At 38.4% G+C, this 20,622-nt stretch overlaps 1 protein-coding gene across 1 annotated transcript in view; it reads left to right on the top strand.

Moving 5' to 3' along the window:
* The first annotated feature begins 507 nt into the window (after positions 1-507).
* The window catches only part of HMGA2 (high mobility group AT-hook 2), a 183,872-nt gene continuing 163,757 nt past the window's right edge, over positions 508-20,622 (top strand). Inside the window, exons 1-3 of the mRNA XM_030548809.1 lie at positions 508-669; positions 3,103-3,189; positions 11,882-11,932. Coding sequence (XP_030404669.1) covers positions 553-669; positions 3,103-3,189; positions 11,882-11,932 — 255 coding nt within the window. The 5' untranslated portion in view covers positions 508-552. The remainder of the gene's footprint in view (positions 670-3,102; positions 3,190-11,881; positions 11,933-20,622) is intronic.

Raw genomic sequence — 20,622 nt, 5'->3', positions numbered from 1 at the left:
CTCTTCTTATAAATGATCGCCCTTTCGCTGCCGCTCCCGAGCCCCCCATCTCCAGAGTGTGCATGACTCCTGGCAAGAGGGCCGAGTCCCCCGTGCCTTTCCAATGTGTCTCCTCTTACTGGGTCCTGAGCCGATCCCCGGGCGATAGCCACCGCTTGCTTCCCATTTTGGCAAGAAGATATTCCCCCCACCCCACTTGGTTTGCTCCTGCTCTGCTTGCAGCGGTCCCCCCTCCTGGCATTTGTAGGGCTGCAATTCACCCTCTCGCCCTCCTTCCCCACCCCCCTTCTTGACTTGCTCCGCGTTACTAGCGATCCCTGTTCCCAAAGCGTACGGGAGAGAAGAGAGCAGAGTCCCCCCCACCAGCACCGCTACCACCATCACCACCTCCTCCTCCCCTTCTCTCCTTTTTGGCAGCACCAGGACGTCCGGTGTGCGGTGGTGGCAGCGAGCGGCGAGCGCTCGGGCTGAACCCCCCCGCCCCGCACCCCCCTCCCCAGCTCTCAAGGTGCTCGGAGCGATTGTTCCCGGCTGAGCAGCGGCAGCGGCAGGATGAGCACGCGAGGGGAAGGAGCCGGCCAGCCTTCCACTTCCACTGCTGCCCAGGAGCAACCTGCAGCCGCAGCGCCGCCGAAGAGAGGACGGGGCAGACCCAGGAAGCAGCCACAAGTCAGTACCCGCTCCCCACACGGAGCGCGCGCGAGAGGAGCCCAGCGTGGCCATGGACGGGCTCCCGCTGCCACTGGAGTCCTGGGGACGGGACACGGCGGCGGGGGTGCGGGGGGCTTTGTTGCGCGCCGTTCCCCGCTAAGCACTGAAGAGGCTCCGCCACACGCGCCGGGAGAGGGGCCGGAGCTGCCCGCCCGCTCGCCTGCCGGAGGGGGGAAAGGCGCAGTGGCGGCGCTGGGCGGGTTGCCGGGCAGAGGCGCTGGCTATTGTGCGCGGCGGTGGCAGCGCTGCTCAATGGAAACGTGCAGCATGGAGCAGCGCGGAGCCGGCCAACCAGCGCGCGCTGGGTCATCCCCGAGCAGAGTTTGAAATTGCGAGAGGGCGAAGGGACTGAGCTGCGCCGGCTCCCTCCTCTCGGAGCCTTTGCAAGCTGTGGGGCTGTGGGGGTCGGGTCCCACCGGGGGCTGCAGCCGCCTCCGAGCTTGACCAGCGCAACCCTTAGATCTTGGGGCTGGGGGGGTGCGGCTGCAAAATCGCTTGGCTTTTGGTCCCCCCCCCACTTCCCTTCGTGTGCACGAAGGTGCCCCCCACTCCCGGCGGCGGGGGGAGGCTGCTGGAGGGGGTCAGCGCCGCAGTCACAACACCTTTTGCATTTCCGGAGCCCTTTGCCAGGCAGGTCGTTCTTCCACCTCCCGGGGGGGGGGGGGGGGCGGTTCCGGGTTCTGGCGCTCCCCCCTCGCTTTGCACCCCTGGTCAGTTTCAGGGACTCCAAAAAGGGGCGCATCGGGCTCCTCTTCGCTTGCAGGACCCAACTCGGGTTGAAGTTTGCTAGACTTGTGCCTCTCCCCCGCCCCCCTTTCTTGGAGTGACATTGCCACTCTGCTTCGCCGAGTCCGGCTTTTTTCACCCCCTCTGAAGCGGTCTATGCTGCGGGGATTTTGCCTGCGGATGCAACCAATTAAGCTTGCAGCTTTGCAGGGACAGCATGGGGAAGCACCGAGCTGGAGGTTTTGTTTGCCATAATTCGCAGGCTTCGGAAGTAGCGATTGGAAGTGTGTGGGGATTTCTAGTGAGCTCATTTAAACTGACTTCCGCGGGCTTTAAACATGTTTACTCCATTCGTTAGCATCCCACCACTTCCTTCAAAGCATGTCAGATGATTAGAAAATATTATGGGAGCTCTGAGATGCAGAACATCCTCGAAAGCATCCCCCTAGTCTGGGGGAGATGCAGCTCCTCCTGCCCCTTCAGTGTGCCCCTAAAAATGCACAAAAATACTTATGGAAAACCACAAAACTGGAGTCCCACGTTTTCCCGCTCTGCCCTGTGACACTTACTTAGCTTTGCGATTTCAGCTTTATATCCCCACAAACTCACTTTACACTTAGCTCCGACAAAGTGGCCTTGCAACAAAACCAACCAGTAGCATTGGGCTCTGCAAGTTTTGATCATGGCTTTTTTTTAGCATTTGAATGGCTCAGAGAGAAAGAAAACTGCATCTCCTAAAACGTGTTCGATCCAGATGTGCACCATGTCGCTCAGGCTCGCAACTGAGAATCGTATCATTTAGTCTCCTTTCCAGACTATCTAAATGTACCAGGGAATTTAAAATCTGAAGGGTTTTAGGCTGGTTTAAGTTAACAAACTGTATTTAATTAGTTTTACCACATCCTGTAATCTGAATGAAATGTTCAATATTTAGAACTAGAAGAGCTTTATAGTATTTATGATTCACTGAATAAATATTTGGAATCCGAACTATTAGTCATTCATATCCATTTTAATGACTGGTTTATTTACTATTAAACACAGGGACTAGTTAAGAAAATTGCTAAAATAATCACTGTTCTTGTATAGATGCGTTAAACTTTTTCATTAAAGATATTTTATTTCAACAAATCTATATTGCATGCCAAAAATCTATTGTAAAGAAATCATTACATTTACATTTTAACAAAAGACAATTAAGTTTAGACAAATAAAACAAAGGCAAAAAAAAATTATGCCCTGAAGAGAAAACAGATTACTTCCCAGTTTTTCGGTATTGAGCTTTTTCAAAAAATGTTTCTGATAGAAACGACTTACCATAGTTGTATACCTTTATGATGAAACGTAAATGAAATGGGTAATTAATTTTGAAAAAAACATCTTTCCACAAAGTTCACAATCTCCATCCCTGTTAACAATTTGTGTTTTCTGGTATGTTTTGCTATTGTTAGAATATGCAATTTTTCATGATGTTTTTACATAATTACAATTTAAATGACACTTCCTTTAATATGCAAACTAGAGTTCTCTACTTCACTTTAAACTTTATAGCATTCATTTATACTTCAAGTTTTTAGGTAGCTCTTCAGTTGTTTATACTTAAGGTCTATTTGGGTAGTGTCTTGTGGAGATTCTTGCTACAATAGCATGTTTTCCTGTGTTTAGGAACCAACTGGAGAACCATCTCCTAAAAGACCAAGAGGAAGGCCAAGAGGAAGCAAAAATAAGAGTCCTTCTAAAGCAGCTCAGAAGGTGAGATTATGAGAGAGAGAGAGGAGAGAGAGAGAGTTCTTAACAATTGCTGTCCACTCATCAGTTAGTTTCCAAATTATTCCAGTCATTCAGCCTTTGAACTGTAGGGTTTGAACCATTTTTAATAATGGAGGCCACATATTTTCTGCATTTTACCTTTGTAAGATCAGAGTTAACATTTGCTGCAGAAAGACCCTAGCACAGAACATGTGAGGTCAATTTACTTTTTGTACAGTGTATACAGTATGACACAATATGACATATTTGAGGTATTGATTGAGATCTTCTGCAGCTAGCATTGTGGTCTAGAAATAAAATCAATATTATTAATTATTATTATTAATAGTATTTTCCCAGTTTAAGATTTAAAAAGTCTTCTGTGCACAAAAATGAAAATTAATTTCCTGTACATTTATTTACATTACAACTTCAAATCTGTCTATTCAAGCTAAGTGCTTTGTCAAACATGGTAATTAGAAGTAAATCCAATTATGTGTTGATAGAAATATTTCTTGAAATGTACAGTTTTAAATTGTGATGGTAAACTGAGAGTTCCTTAACAGCCTATGTATTGTTTAGTAATCACTTTCAAAGAGGTTGTTTCTTGAAGCAATATTAGTCTTTTGAACCAGTCCTACAATTTGGTGGTGTTAGCAGATATATACCATAGTGGTTCTGAATAGTTTAGCAATGGTACAGACCAGTCCAGTGAAGACAATCCTTTTAGTTCATAGATTTTAAATTGTAAGTTCAACCTGAAAAACTAGCTTAATTTTAAATTTAAATTTGCCAGTGCTGTGCATTATAAAATCTTGCTAACAAGGCTAATAATACATTTATATATGACATTTTTTTGGTGAACATAAGAAGTAAATAGAAGTATGTAGTTTTGAAAATAAGTACGGGAGTAATGGTTCTGTAGAGGGGTCCACAGCAGTTAGCACTAATTTACAGGTTCTAAGTTGAAAACAAAAGGTTATGAAATGTGGGAGTGAACTGTGGTGCTTAAGTGTATCAGTGGGTTTTACTCTTTGGTAGTTATGTGGTAAAATGTGTGTTGGAAGATGGCTGTTGGCTCATCTAATTATGGTTAATTTTTAAATGTGGTTTACTTTGTGCCTATAGGCACTGACCATGTTAAGTTTGATAGTTTTCAGTGTTATAAATTACCATAGCAACTAGTGATAAATATTAAATTCTTTCATGTCTGTTTTAAATGTTTTGAATATTAGCTAAATGAACATTTTCGTACAGTGTTTGAATTTCCAATTGTTTTTTAGTATCTGGGCTGGGAAAAAAACAGTATATTCAATCAATAAATGTATAAGTTGGTAAAAATTGTCCTTTTCAGGTTAGATATTTAAAATATACAAAAACCACTTTGCTACCCTAATAAATGTAGGTATTTTTCTTTGTATATTAAAAATGTACATCAGATTCAGTATTAAACAGTTTAAAATTAATTCTTCAAAAGAGAGAAAACACATTTTTATTAGTTTGAAAAATCAGAATTTAAGATTAAACATTTTGAATATTACTGTTGGAAGAGTAGGCAGTACTGTGTGTAATATTTCTAGCAAGAATAAAATTTTAAAGTAATTCTTCATCGAAATGTATTTTTAAAAGATATTTCTAGTAGAAATATTAAAAGCTGTTAATAAATCTGAGTGATTTAAATCACCATAAATTAGAAAAGCCTTTTTTATTATATAAAATTATATATTATGCAGTTTAGTTACATTCAGATCATTTTGGTGCATGTAGATCCTTTTTAGTCTGAATTAAGAACTGAACAAGTTAATAGCACCTTTTTGATTTTCAGAGTTCAAGGAACTGTTGTAACTAAGGCAAACTCTACAGAATGTTATGTGTAATAAAATTTGATCAAGGGACATGTCTTATTTACTATTAAAAATCTTTGATGTTTCCTTAAATATAAGTTTGATGTGTTTTTTTTTAATTTTTGTGATGGAATGGTTGTTAAAATATGTATCTTGGGTAAGATGCACAAGTCTTTGGTAAATATTCCGAACTGTAAAACAGCTGTAGAACTTTTAAAAATAACTAACTAAATAAAGTAAAAGCTTTAGGATCATATTTCAATTACCTATTTGTTGCCCTTTTAAAAAATAGATGTTGTAATATCACATTTGACACCTCAAAGTTTTTATTTTATACAATTAATTTTATGATAAATTTCTTCATAGTAAACATGAATTGAAAAGTTTTCTCATTTAAAAACAAACAAAAACTCATGGTTCAGTTGTTGTTGCTATCACTTTTTAAAATAATGAAATACAGTTGTAACTTTATGATATATCTATTAATATATATTAATTGAAGGGTCTCTATATCCTTTTCCAACTCTCAAAGCCTTGCTTGTTAACTTTGCTAAGACCCTATACATGTAAACTTGGTTGCTCTACATGCAGTTGAAAATTGCTGGAATTTCTATAGAATAGTGTGTGGCCTATGGTTTTCAAAGTGAGCTCGTTGAAATGTACTGTAGTGTTCACAACTTGTAAGATAAACGTACACCACTAGAACCCACAGAGCTGACGTGAGAAGGCACTCATGATTAATTGATCGGGTGTTCTCTTGCAAACCATTACACATAACAATTAAAAATGTATTACACAAACTGGCAGAGAGCTAAAAATACTCAGACAAGTATTGGAGCTTTGTTTTGTTATACTTTAAAAAGTAAATATCCTTAAATCAGTTTAGGCACCATTTTCCCTGTGATCATGATTCTGTGGTACTTTTAAAATTTCTTGTTGTATGGTTCTTTTTTTTTTTTTTTTTTTTTACTTGCAGAGCTTGTGTTTGGACTTAGTAAACTGGCCTTGGGGCATTTGAAAACAAACTGTGCTTGTTAGGAAATTAGCAATGTGAAACTTGACAATGCATGCAGAATGTTGCAAGACCAATTGGACAGCTAATAATGCAGCAATTACTCTAATTTCAGGTAATACACACATAAAAACTGACGTGCATATAATACATATCTAGGCTTGGAAAGATAGATTTTTATCTGTAAATGTTTGTTGGTGAATGTTGATTTCACTGTTCACACACACATCAATGAAAAATATTTCCATCAATAGTAATCAAAATTTACATATAGGCAAAGTAAGAAAAATGCTGCCTGATAACTGGAGTTTGATTTAAGGATATTTACTTTGCATAATTTGATGTGATCACAATTTATGTTTGAACGGTTACAAAGCTTTATCTTTTTAAATCTCAGTGTCTGCTGTCATTAAATAATTATTGTCTGACCCTCTCACAATTTCCTACAACTGTGAAAATTTAAATTGATACAATTTTTTAAATAATGCTTAAAACCCATGATTTTGTGCAACAGTGAAAATTTAAATAGATGAAAATAAAAAAGGCTTAGAAATAAGCCAATATCAGTCAAAATTATATAAGAATAGAATTCTACCAAGCTTAAACATATTTATTACATGTATTTATTAGATGAATATATAAGGTAAACCTGCATTTTACCAGAAAACACCCCAACCTCTCAGTTGCTTTAATTTTCCACGAACAGTGAATGCGAGTAACATATTTAACAGATGACAAGTTGGAGACAGACATAAAAGTACTCTAATCACATTGTACTAGAATGTTCAGAATTACTCTATCATTGGAGCTTATGTCCTGCTGTCATAGATTTAAACCAAAAAATGAGGTATTCTCTTTTCTAAGGTTTATCTGTTTGACTTTGCAAAAAGGACAACATATTGACATCCCTCTATTATCTTCTTGGTTACTCCGTACCTATGTTTTATTTGTTAGACTGTGGTAGCATTGTTACCAGTACATCTCCATTTCCCTTATGCATTCAGGGCTTTTCTTTGTTTAGCTCCTATATTTGTGCTTGATAAAATTTCCCTTATTTGGAATGAAAAAACACGCTTTTGGAGTAACACAAGAGAAATAGTTACTATGTGCCATAACAGAAAACTTCAGAAATGCATCCCAAGAAGTGCTCTTATGTCAAATTTACCTTCAATTTAAAAGTTTGGGTCCGGCTCAACTAAAATAGAATCATTTGTTTTTCATTAGAATGAAATTAAATAACTCAAAAACGTATGAGTTGGGAAATGCACACTTTGCAAACAAAAGTTACTGTTACTGTTTGTATCTACACTTTGTTATATGCCTTCTGTGAAGAGAAGTTTGTGTCTCTAAATTAAATAGTCGGGTGAAATCCTGGCCCTGTTGAAATTAGTGAGAGTTTTGCCACTGACTTCTTTGGGGCCACAATTTCAACCTACGTTGGTTGATGAAAATCTGATTGACCTATGAGGAAAGGTTAAAAAAACTGGGCTTGTTTAGCCTTGAGAACAGAAGACTAGGGGGAGGAGGAACCTGTTAACAGTCTTCAAATATATTAAGGACTGTTGTAAAGAGAACTGTGATCAATTGTTCTTCATGTCCACTGAAGTTAGGACAAGAAGTAATGGGCTTAATCTGAAGCAAGGGAGATTTAGATTAAATGTTAGGAAAAGCTTTCTAACTGTAAGGGTAGTTAAGCTGTGGAGTAGCCTTCCCAGGGAGTTTGTGGAATCTGCATTACTGGAGGTTGTTAAGGACAGGTTAGACAAACACCTGGCCGGGATGGTCAAGGTTTACTTGGTCTTGCCTCAGTGCAAGGGACTGGACTTGATGATTTCTTGAGGTCCCCTCCAGCCCTGCATTTCTATGATTCCGTGTGGTGTACAAGTGGCCATTGCACCTACAACATGGAGACTACAGCAACTGAGATGTTTTCAGTAAGATGTGTCAGGCACGACACCCTGTTTAGCGATAAACTGGGTAAATATGACATAGAAGCTATAACAAGATTAAGTCTGTTCAGTACCTGAGTCCTTTTATTATTGTTACAAAGTGACTTCAGTAGAGGGACACTTCATTGTGCAAATTCTCTTGACTAGGTTTGACAACAGTGATCTTTGTTGAGAGAGCTGTCAATTACTCCAGCTGACCTATGCCTCTGGCACATTTTATCTTGACATCTCAACAGATCATTTTGCAAAACAGATAGAGTTTACAAGATATGGATTCTGTTGCATTTGGGTTCGTGCTTGACAATATATGGATGCCCGAAGAACACTTTATATCCATTCAATTATTTACACTCATCTTGTCTTGTTAATTGCCTTCAGCTGTACAGTTTCAATTTCTGCTTGGCATTGCCCACCCATGCACCAAGAAGGCGCTGGTGGTGGGAAAGTCAGACTCCATTTTTGCTGAGCCCAGTATAGTGTGAGGTTATGAAGCAGTTTCAAGTCGCCTTGTGCTACTGAAGCTTAGATGAATTGCAGACCTTTCCGTTGACCATTAACTGCCTTTAATATGAAAAAGACTGAAATGGCAATTGTGATAGCATGAAAAATACCATTTTTTCAGACATATTTTGTGCTCAAAAAGCTACTTAATTCAGTTCCACTCCCAAAATGTTTTATCACAGCAATTAATTGCTTATAATATTGCATATGAAAGTGTGTTAATTTAAAAAAAAGAAAAACACCCTTAAACTGCATATATGCTAACCTTCCCTCCTCTTGCTCAGCCCTCCTCTGTTTTATGTTCAGTGTTAAATGTTGTTGTACTATGTTATATAGAGCAAAGTCAAGTCTCAGCATGTTGTGTCATGTGCTGCGATATAACCGAACACAACACACCTTACTCTACATTGCGTCAGAGGATTAAAAAGAAACAGCTTCGTTTGATTAAGCAGGTATAAACTGCAGCGGATAGTTGAGATCACTTGCAAGCTGCTGCCTAAATAATACTGTTTGTTATGTTTGGGAGGTTTGGTGCTCTCTCTGGATTTGTCCCTCACTCAAGACACAACAGTGTAATAAAAGCAAACAGCTAGCAGAGTAATTAGATTAAATAGCTCTAAATATCTATTAAAAAGGCAAAGTAGTGCTGTTGGTTTGATGTGTTTAACTTCTTGTTAATTAAATTTTACATTTTTCCACACAATTTTATTTATTTTACAGGATCACTGCTAAATAACTAGTCATGACTCCAGGTATTTATATTGTGAAAATATTGTGCTCCCAAAGTAAACATGTGCTATATTTGTCAAAATATTAATATTAATAATAATTAAATATCCCAGTGAAAAACTGGAACTATGTTTCCTAGATTCCTTGTCTTTACTATCATCTTTTGACCATTATTTTCCTCCTTGTTTGTTCAAGAAGTGTTTTGTCTTTGCCTTTTAGAGTAGAGATAAAATGTCCATTATGGAAGTCCTTGTCATTCATCTTCTGCAGTTTAGTCTATGGAAACCTTCCTGTTTGCTTACAGCATCTCTTTGTACCAAAACATAATGAACTGGAATGCAGTTCTGTTTGCCCAGCTCACCTCTGGGAAAGATTTGGTTTTGATAAGAACTATAAAAATGTTTTTCTTCTGACATGAGGTGGAAATCATATACATCACTAACATAGTGCCTTTCATTCCAAAGGGTCCTGAAGCACTTTACAAACTGATATACAAACTGTACACAGGGAACACTATCCACTACTGAATGTAGCCACCTCTGGGGTGATACATATTGTTAACAGCACTCAGCCACACTGCATGAAGTTCAGGACTGGAAAGGAAGATTGATTATTCAAAGAAATCTGCATGTACTCTTTCCAGTCAAGCTACTTTATATAGTCTAGGTCAGGGGTTCTCAAACTGGGGGTTCTCAAACTGGTTTTTTTTTAACACCTCTGAATGACAAAAGTTTTGTCTTTCAGTTGCCAGTGTAGACAAAGCGTAAGTGTTTTAAAACCTGAAGAATATTTTACTGAGCTACCCCCAGGGGTTCTCAAACTGGGAGTCGGGACTCCTCAGGGGTTTGCAAGCTGTCAGCCTCCAGTCCAAACCCTGCTTTGCCTCCAGCATTTATGAGGGTGTTAAATATATTTTAAAGTATTTTTAATTTATAGGGGGGGGGGAAGGTTCACACTCTGAGGCTTGCTATGTGAAGGGGGTCACCAATACAAAAGTTTGAGAACCACTGGTCTAGGTCAACTTACTGGGGTTTTTAAAGTTTATTTCAAGACCAGGTTTGCTGTTGATCTAAAAAGTTCATGTTCATTTTTTTTAAGGACACAGCCAGCATGATCTTAGTTTTAAGAGTAGTAAAAACCTTAAAAAAAGCAGGGGGGTTGTTGCTCCTTTACTAAGATGTCAAGTGTAGATTTAGAACATTTTAAACTGATCCATTCTTAAAAATTAATGCCTCAGTTCAAACAATACTATTTGTCTATTGAACATCATACACTAAAATTAATCCCTATTTGCACTGTCCAGCTTATAAGGACATAATAATGAAGGGCTTGAAGGGAAACAAAAACCTCTTAAATACCTAGAGAATACAGCAAATGGACTTCTTTAAAAAGTATTCTCATAAGAGGGTTTCACCTTACACGTAACACTGGTATAAACTGTTAAAGAGCAAGTTTACTCTTTTAACAAGTCTAAGTGATAATTTTGCCCTTTAGGAATGTGAATTTTATTTTTCACACATTTCTTCTTGGTGAGATTTATTTCAAGGTCATTTCGCTGCACTTATAGTGTAGGGTTTATAGGGATTGGCCCCAGTACTTTCCCAGCTCTTCTTGTGGGATTAATTTTACGTGACAAGGCATTACACACATTTTACAGAGATATGCCAATAAGTGATTTATGTAATGAGACAATTGACTCCTGAGGGGGAAGTCAAATACACACACTCCTTTGAAGAAGCAATATATGAAAACACGTATTATGCACCAGGCATACAAAAAAACCTTGATTCTAAGGAGCGATTATGCACATAGGGTGAAATCCTGGCCCCATAGAAGGGAGTTTTGCCACTGACTTGAGTGGGGCAAGGATTTCACCTGTAGTTCACCTACCTAACTACCATTATTATTAATCAGATATTGACATCTGTATGGTGGACATTCTTTGTCTGTAAATAACAACATTTTATATGTGATTTTTCATCCAAGGATTTCAAAGTTGTATTACAAAAGTGGGTAAGTATATCCCACAGTCACCAAGCAAACTAATGACAGAGTCCTGAATGGCATCTATGTTTTCTCTGTTTGAGCTCTTTGCACTAATTGCTAGGCCATGCTTACATATCAGGTGCCATTTCTAGTGCACCTACTGTTGAATTTTCTTCAACCCTTAAAATGAAGACATATTTTGGAATGGTGAAAGGTATGTTCAGTGTTTAAAGGACGTGTTTGCACCTGAAAAGGAAAATGTTACTCAGAATCAGGAAAGTATCACTAAGTAGAAATACACACATGTTCAAGATGATATTCTTTGTCAAACATGCTGGTTTACTTTCTGAACATTATCAACAGAGGAAAAACAGGCAGACCATTGCGAATAGCCCATCAGTTTTAAAAAAGTTTCCTTCCTTCTTGAAATAAACTGTATGCTTTTTACCCCACAAGAGGGGATTTTAATATCTTTAAGTCTATGCTATAAAATATTAGAAAAAGGAATGTGATTTAAGATTCAAGCCATAGGGGAGAGAGAGATAGAGACTTAATGCCACCCATCTAATCAGCAGATACATAATTATGGATAATATTACAAGAAATATGTTCCCAGTTACCAGAACTGCTAAATAATGTTGGCTTATAAAATATGTTGTTTTTTGACTTTACAGAAAGCAGAAGCCACTGGAGAAAAACGACCCAGAGGCCGGCCCAGAAAATGGGTAAGTAATCCATTTCTAGTCATTTGATTTATTTTTCTGCTTTATAAAATGTTTTAATGCCATTCTTTAGAAGAAGACTATTTCTATTTCATTTTTTAAAAAGAATGTCTGTCTCATTTCTTTCTGTTGTGTTGGGTGGTCGACGAAAGGGTTAAGGCAACAGAAACCTTATCTCACCTTCCTACCTTTAGACTCTGATAGTTTGCTCAAGACACTTTACTACTAAATGTTTGCTGGCAGTTGAATACTTGTGTGTCTTATCAGCATGAAAAGAGTCTCAACTCTTCCTTCAAAAAAGAGTAACAATGAGATAACTTGTTCCGTAATTGAGTAACAAAGGTTAAAGGGGTATTATCAGGCATCAGAAAGTGATTATGAAAGGTGATAAAATTCAAATGCAGTGTGTACAAGATAAAGTTAAAAAAACAAAACCTCTTTGTCTCTTTAGTAATGCTCCACAGTCCCTAAGAAACAGAGTACATTTCCCTCCCCAAAACCTTAAAAGGAACAAAAATAAATGTTGGGTAACTTGCACCGAATGTTTTCCCTGTCTGGACCAGCTGTATACCTCACATAGACTGGGTGATTTGTTATATTTTTCATTTGTCTTGTTATTAAAATTTAAAATATTGCTCTTTCACACTATTATTGGCTCCCTGGACGTTGATGTCAGAGACAAATGCATTTTTGGAAGGTGCCCTTGATCCTCTTGTCATACAGATTTCTAGTCACTTGGAGTCTAGACATTCAGTGTTGAGTTGTTGAGTACTTCTTTTTTACTTCTCTCCCTTATACACACACTTTCAAAAGGAAAGTGATGAGAATGTCACCTGAGTTAATGGGAGAAATTGACAATGCAACCATATGTTCCATAATATATTCTCTATCTAGTTTTTCTTCTCCCTTTACCTGTAACTTCTACACCTCTGTCCTCTATTTTTTTCTATACTTCTTTTTCCTACCTCATCTCTTCTTCTTCATTCCTTTATTATGTTCCTTCTTCTCTTCCCTCATCTTTATGTTGTCATGTTTCCTCCATTAGCTCATCCTTTTCCTTTCCAATATATATTAAGACTGTTGTCAAGACATACAGGCTTCCTGGAGCTAAAACAGCACCACAGGAAGCTTATAACTACAACTGACATTCCCCAAAGTGTCAGCAGCTAAGCGCAAGAGAGAAGGGATGGCTTTAACATATGCTATAAAAATAGTCCTATTGTGGTCCAGTGATAAAAGTGCCTGAGGATCTTCCTCGAATATTGTGGAGAAAATCAGACAGTCACATACAGTATATACTGTACATGTCTACAGTATTTAGACTAGACAAATTCTTTGTACACAGAGAAGTAGCCCATTGGCATGAGGAGATTAGATAGTTTATAAAAACTTACATGAATTGGTAACCTTCTCAAAGGTGACTTGCATGAGGCAAACACTAAATAGCTCAGTAAAATGTATAGCAATTACGGTCAGTTTCCTTATAAGGTTGTCTAGAGTTTACTAGGGCCTGAGACTGTATATGTGGATGCTAATTCAGCTCGTCTATTCCTTATATTGGGTGCAGTCCCCAGGGAGGCAAAATGAATGGCTGTTTTACGAGAATAATTTATAACATCCAAGCCCTCTATACTAGGTTTGGTGTATGCGGTTATAGGCAGAAGGTTGTTAACTCTGTGGGAATGGAAAGCTTCACAGTCTGTAGTGCTAAGAGGTGCACCATCCCAGCCATTGTATCTGGAGATTAAGCTGTATCTTCTCTGAAGAGAAAAAACAATTTTTTTTTGATAGTTGGCATGTTATACTTTGGTTTGTGTAGCTTATACTGGCAAGAGTGAGCAGGCAGAAGCAACAAAGAAATAAATACAATACAGTCCTTTGGATGAAAAAATTGAACTGCAGAAATAAATTCTTGAAGAGAGGCAATCTTCATTCTGCAACGAGTTTAATGCTTTCCAACAATATCACTCATTTCCTTGAAATTAGGGACTATTTTAAAGCTCTGCAGTATTTTCTTATTGCAAATATCAGAAACGGAATCCTTTACCCATTCACTACTGTACTGGAGGTTTGTTTTTTAGTGAATTTCAGAAATAATATACGAGCATGCACCTAACAATGGGATCAAGTTGTAGACATTGGGAAATTAAAGTGCCATTTTCTCTCTCCTGCTTTTCTTTTTTCCAGCTTGAGTCAGGCTTGCAGGCTCCTCTTTACATGTGGTAAAATGGAGAGTCATATCACATTTTGTACATGAAAAAAATATTGTTAAATCATTAGGAGCCATTATCATACCAACAATTTTTAAGCAGTACTGTATTAGCTGTGGAAATCTGTGAGGGATTCTACCTAAAAACAGATGGGCATGGCATAATAGGGCCCACTGTGTTTTAACATCTAGCTTCTGTTCAGAAAACACCTCTTTTTATCACATGAATTTCATTTGGGTTTTTAAAGTACATTAGGGGTTATTTTCTTTATTAATCTAGTACAGGGGTTGGCAACCTTTCAGAAGTGGTGTGCCGAGTCTTCATTTGTTCACTCTGATTTAAGGTTTCGAGTGCCGGTAATACATTTTAATGTTTTTTTAGAAGGTCTCTTTCTATAAATTTATAATATATAACTAAGCTATTGTTGTATGTAAAGTAAATAAGTTTTAAAAAATGTTTAAGATGCTTCATTTAAAAATTAAATTAAAATGCAGAGCCCCGCGGACCGGTGGCCAGGACCCAGGCAGTGTGAGTGCCACTGAAAATCAGCTTACGTGCCGCCTTCGGCACACGTGCCATAGGTTGCCTACCCCCGATCTAGCATGTTTGTATCAAGCATTACTTTAAACAGTTATGTATCAATTAAAATAAGGAATGCGTTGATTTCCTTTGTGTTTGTGGGGGGCAATAAATTGTATAGGACGGATATTTTTCTAAGTTTATAACCTATTTTTGTGAGTTCAGAGGTTTTGTATCATATGTTGTTCATCAAAAAATAAAGTATTATTTCTTCTGTTGCCTTCAATATGCACATGCAGAAATAAACTAGCTAACAGACTTCTGTAGAATTCTGGTAGCCAGTCTTTCTGCCAGTTCAAATTAAGTATTTAATACTTGTGACTCACAATTTTTTTTTAGAAGAGAGATTAAATCTAGTTGACTATGAATAAAACCTGGAGAAAAAAGCTGAAGTGAAGTTAGTGGAAACCTCTTTTACCAGACGTGTACAATAAACAAAGTAATATTTTTAATAAAATAATGTGTACTTCGAAAAATAGTCCAGGAAGATAAGATCCTTGTCTATTGAACAAACAATAAAAAGTGAGTAGCTCTATAGGAAATAAATATTTGGTTATAAAGAAAAGCCACCCATATTTAGAGTTAATTGATTAAAAGCACTGAAGATAATAAGGAAGAACCAGATGGGAACCATCATATTTGGAATCAGAAATTCAGTTTCAGTTGTAGTAGAACCCATCTGTCATCACAAGTTGCTGGACATATGTGTGCAGTACAATAAAACTTTTTTTGGGGGAAAATCCTATTATTTTAATGATAAAAACATTTATTTGTATGCTTGTTACTCTTTAATTTTAGAAGTTTTGATACAGGGATATGATCTAGGTTCTTTGATGCCAGTGGAACATGCAGATGAAGCAACCTGGCTTTTTATTAGGAGAATTACTATTGTATGTGTCATAGATGTTCACAGCAATTTACAGAGATAATAAAGACATGAGACCCCATTGAAATCAATGGGAGTTTTGCCATTGTCTTCAGCGAGGCCAGGATTTCACCTGTGGAGCCTAACCCTACTGACACTGGAGTCAGTGAGAAGCAGGAACAGGTCTCCATTGCCATGTCCCCTTTCAGGCAGCTATATTTACTGCCAAATGTGCTAAAGAGTGCATTTCAAATTGGTAGCGATAAAACAAACAGAATTAAACTCCATTTCCTTATGCAAGGGTTTGAGCTAATCTTAACATGCGTAGGTGTACAAGTCTATGTTTCTGAAGTTTAAGGATGTAATCCTACCCCCATTGAAGTCAATGGAAGTTATGCCACTCGACTTCAGTAAGGCCAGAATTTCACCTTAAATGCTGAAAACTAGAGTAAGAGGTACAAAACTGTTTTTAAAAAAGTGAAGCAAATGATTTCTAGCTGATAACTTTTTCTCCAGCTTATACAAATACATTAGAAGCAAGAGGAATACCAAGGACAGGGTAGGGCCATTACTGAATGAGAGGGGGAAAACAATAACAGAAAATGTGGAAATGTCAGAAGGGATAAATAACTTTTTTGTTTTTGTTTTCGTTTTCATCAGAAAGTTTCGTAGCAATTGGATATCTAACTTAATGAATGCAGTGAAAATGAGATAGGATCGGAGGCTAAAACAGGGAAAGAACAAGTTAAAAATTACTTAGACTTAGTTAGATGTCTTCAAGTCACCTGGGCCTGATGAAATACATCCTAGAATACTCAAGGAGCTGACTGAGGAGATAGCTGAGCCATTAATGATTATCTTCAAAAAGTCATGGAAGATGGGAGTAATTCCAGAGGACTGTAAAAGGGCAAATATAGTGCTGATCTATAAAAAGAGGAATAAGGACAACCCAGGGAATTACAGACCAGTCAGCTTAACTTCAGTACCCAGAAAGATGATGGGGAAAATAATTAAGCAATCAATTTGCAAACACCTAGAAGATAATAAGTAACAATCACCATGGATTTGTCAAGAACAGGTCATATCAAATGAACCTAATAGCTTTCTTTAACAGGGTAACAAACTATGTGGATGGGGGGGAAGCAGTAAATGTGGTGTATTTTGACTTTAGTAAGGCTTTTAATACTGTCTCATGTGACCATCTCATAAACAAACTAGGGAAATACAGCCTAGATAGAGTTACTAGAGAGAGAGAGAGCAGGATGCATAACTGATTGGCAAACTGTTCCAAGAGAGTAGTTATCAGTGGTTCACAGTCAAGCTGGAAGAGTATATAAAGTCCTGCAGAGATCTGTTCTGGGTCTGGTTCTGTTTAATATCTTCATTAATGATTTAGAGCTGTTGTGGACAACCTGTGGCTGTATATGGCTTGTCAGGGTAATCCACTGGCGGGCTGCGCGACAGTTTGCTTACATTGACTGTCCACAAGCATGGCCGCCTGCAGCTCCCAGTGGCCGCAGTTCGCTGTTACCGACCAATGGGAGTTGTGGAAAGCGGTGGACATCATGTCCCTTTGGCCTGCACTGCTTCCTGCAGCTCCCATTGGCCGTGAACTGCGAACGTCAATGTAAACAAACTGTCTCATGGCCCACCAGTGGAGCCACGAGAGCTCCAGGGCTGCATTAAAACTGCTGGTGGGCTGATCTGGTCCACGGGCTATAGTTTGCCCACCCCTGTTGTACAGCCTTATGAATGAATCAATGCAGGCAAGACTACTGCCTGTGGACGGTCATCATTTTACCCACCTAAAGATCTTGAATGGGCTTTTGTAGCTATAGTGGTCAGACTAATTACCAGTGTCGTCACAATTCCTAAACTGAAAGTGTAAACAAGTGACATGAAGTCAAGTTACATGAAGAACAAGTTAAAAGTCTTAGAAAGCATCATATTTATTTATATCATTTCCAAACAGGATGATCTGCAAAAGTATAATTTCTCAAAAGGCAGAATGACTGCAAAAGCAAGTTATCTAGCAACCTTTAAGATTATCTCTAATTACTGGTGAATTTTTAAAGATTCATAATTTTGCCATTTAATTATTTTCTTTCCTTTGACATTCTGGAGAAAACATATTCTGCCTTGGATATATTTAAAGAGGTGTGTGCATCTTCATTTCTGTACAAGCCTTGGCTAGGTCTAAGATTAGATTCAAGTAAAGGATTTTGTATGTGATATCACAGTTATCATCCCTGCTCAGAATTTTGGAGCGAAATTATCTGCGGTATAAGTGGGTGTGACTCTATGGATGGCAATGGAGTTCTGCCCATTTATACCAGTAGAGAATTTGATCCTAGATCTTTATGGCCTACAGTTAGGGCACGTCTACACCTAAAATGTTGCATTAGTGCAGCTGCATCATGCATTGACGCAGCTGCACCACTGTAGCACCAATACATGGAGGGTTAGGTCGGTATTTTTCACATCCCTGAGCGACGCAGTTTTACTGATATAGGTCTATAGCATAGACCAGACCTTAACAAGGGCTTTTATTTATATTATCAAAAGGGTAGTTCGCTGATGCCCTCTATGCCAGAATGGGGTATATCACAAGATGTCAAAGTTAGCCAAAGAGCAAAACTTTGCATTTCTATAGCATTTTCTATCTGAGCTTCTCAAAGCACTCATAGTCATTAAAGGGAAACTGCGAACTCAGATTGGCCCCAAACAGCAAATGTTCATGGTTGAAAGTGAGGGAAATGCAATAAGTAAGGAAACAGTATCAATAGTGAAAAGTAAGTTGATATTTTAAAATGTTTATTTTTTATAATCTCAAGTGTTATTAGATGCACAGGTAAGAAAGTTAGTGTATTTAAAAGTGATTTTTCATTTGACAGTATCCCTTAATTTTCATAGCACTTCCTGTCAGCTAGGTAAGTATTCCTGCATCCTCTTTTTATATATGGGAAAACAGATTCAGGAGCTACATTGCCAAAAGAGTAGCCCACTTTTTCGGAGGGCATTTTATGTCTCCAGTATGTGCAGCCACAGTTCAGTTGCAGGTACAGTTCTAACTACCTGTGTCTCTAAGGACCTGACTGTACAAATCAGTTAGGTAGAGGTGCAAGTACTCCTATTTGCTCCTGCAGTTCAGTTTTTCGCCATAAAAATTTTGTGAGTATAAAAGGAGATGTTGAGCCTCAGCTCATTGAAAATGTACTCCATAGAGGTTAGGAGCTCAGATTTTAAAAGACATTTAGGTAGCTAACTTCCATGGAAATAAATGGGAGTTAAGCAGCTAAATACTTTAGAAATTAGGCCCTAAGCGTCTTGCCCAGGGTCACATAGGAAATCTTTGGAAGAACCAGGAATAGAACTCTGATTTCCTGACACTTGCCTTGTATCATAGGAAGGTTGTCATTTCTTAGTAGCTCTCATTGGTCTACAGGTTAGTAGATGGAGTGAAGCACACATTTGAATTGTTTCCCAAACCAATGCATCTGCTTGTTTCCAATTCCTATAGGCTAAAGATGCATCCAGCACATGTGTAGCTGTCAGAACAATGACGTAGGGAGGACTTGGAAGGGCCTTGCATACTCTTTGTGTACAAGATGGATGAGGGAGTGTCAGGACCAGCGTGAGTTTCTGTAACTGGGCTCTATTTTCTATTTTTCTAGTTTCTATTTGATAGAAGTGTGAATCCTAGTGAACTTATCTCCTTCTTACATCTTCATTGCATATAGAACTCCTGCATTTGTCTTTTAAAATAAGAAATACAATCATCAAACCTAGCTGTATAATTCCTTAAATGTTCTAAATGTAAGTAATCTATGCTGATTTTTGCTATAGATGCTGGATATGTCCAGTTAAAGGCCTGCCACCAGAGCTGGCACTAGGCATAAGCAGACTAAGCAATTGTTTAAGGACCCTGTGCAGCTCAAGGGGGCCCCCTGTTTGATTTTTTATTATTATTTTCATAAGAACTTGCCTTTGTTAGTAAGGCTCAGGGCTCCAGACTCAGCTTAGTTTATTAGTATGTGTTGGGGACATGGGGGGAAATATTCCTGATTAGGACCCCCAGTGGGCTAGCACATCCACTGCCTCCCAATTCTGAAATAAAAAAGTCAACACCTTACACTCCTGAGTATATGGGGGTTGGGGGGAAACTTGACACAATGAATGGAATACCATGTGTAAAGGTGTCAACTGATGGTTAGGCTGAGAGTCAGGACGCCTGGATTCTCTTCCAGTTCTTACTCTCTGTGCAGTATGGGGGAAGCCATTTAATCCCTGTGCCCAGTGCTCATTTATACTATGGCCTCTAGCGGTAATGATAATTTCCTCTCATTTTATACTGCTAGAGTGGTGGTGCTTAGTGTAAATGATAATAAGGCCCACTGCGCTTAAATTCACCCATCTGAAATAAGGAGTTTGATAATACTTATTATCAGTGATGCTTTAAGCCTGATTCTACATTCTTTACCTACCCCAATTGGAGATCTGGATGCAATGCAGGTTTGAGTCTCTTCTGATGGTTTTGGGATACTTAATGTTTGGAAAATGCTTTGAGGTCCTTGAATGAAATCATTGCATGACGTAAGTGCAAGCATTATTATTATTATTTCCTTTCCCTTAATCATAGGACAAAGGTTTGCTTCATGTTGAAATTCAGTTTTATATTTTAGTTACAGTACAGGACTTTCAACAAGAAAGAGGGCTGCTCTCATTAAGTACAAGCACCTGATTCAGGAAAATCAGTTTTTATACCAACAACAATGGACCTTATATGTGTCTTTAGTTAGCATTGCCCATTTATATCCACTCAAATTTCATACAGGTTCAAATTAAAAAAGTGTGAGGAACATGGCACGTTTACAGCAGAGCGATTATTTTTCCTTTTCAGAACCTATGTGCAGTGTTCTTTAGATCTTCAAAGAAAAATAAAATACTGGGACAAAACCTGCCGATTGAATCTGAAAACACTAACATCACAAAAAGATGAATCCAGATCATTACCATTTAAAGAGTCAGTTAAGATATAT

This window comes from Gopherus evgoodei, chromosome 1 (genome assembly GCF_007399415.2).
Source record: "Gopherus evgoodei ecotype Sinaloan lineage chromosome 1, rGopEvg1_v1.p, whole genome shotgun sequence".
NCBI lineage: Eukaryota > Metazoa > Chordata > Testudines > Testudinidae > Gopherus > Gopherus evgoodei.
This window is presented reverse-complemented; position numbering and strand designations above follow the sequence as displayed.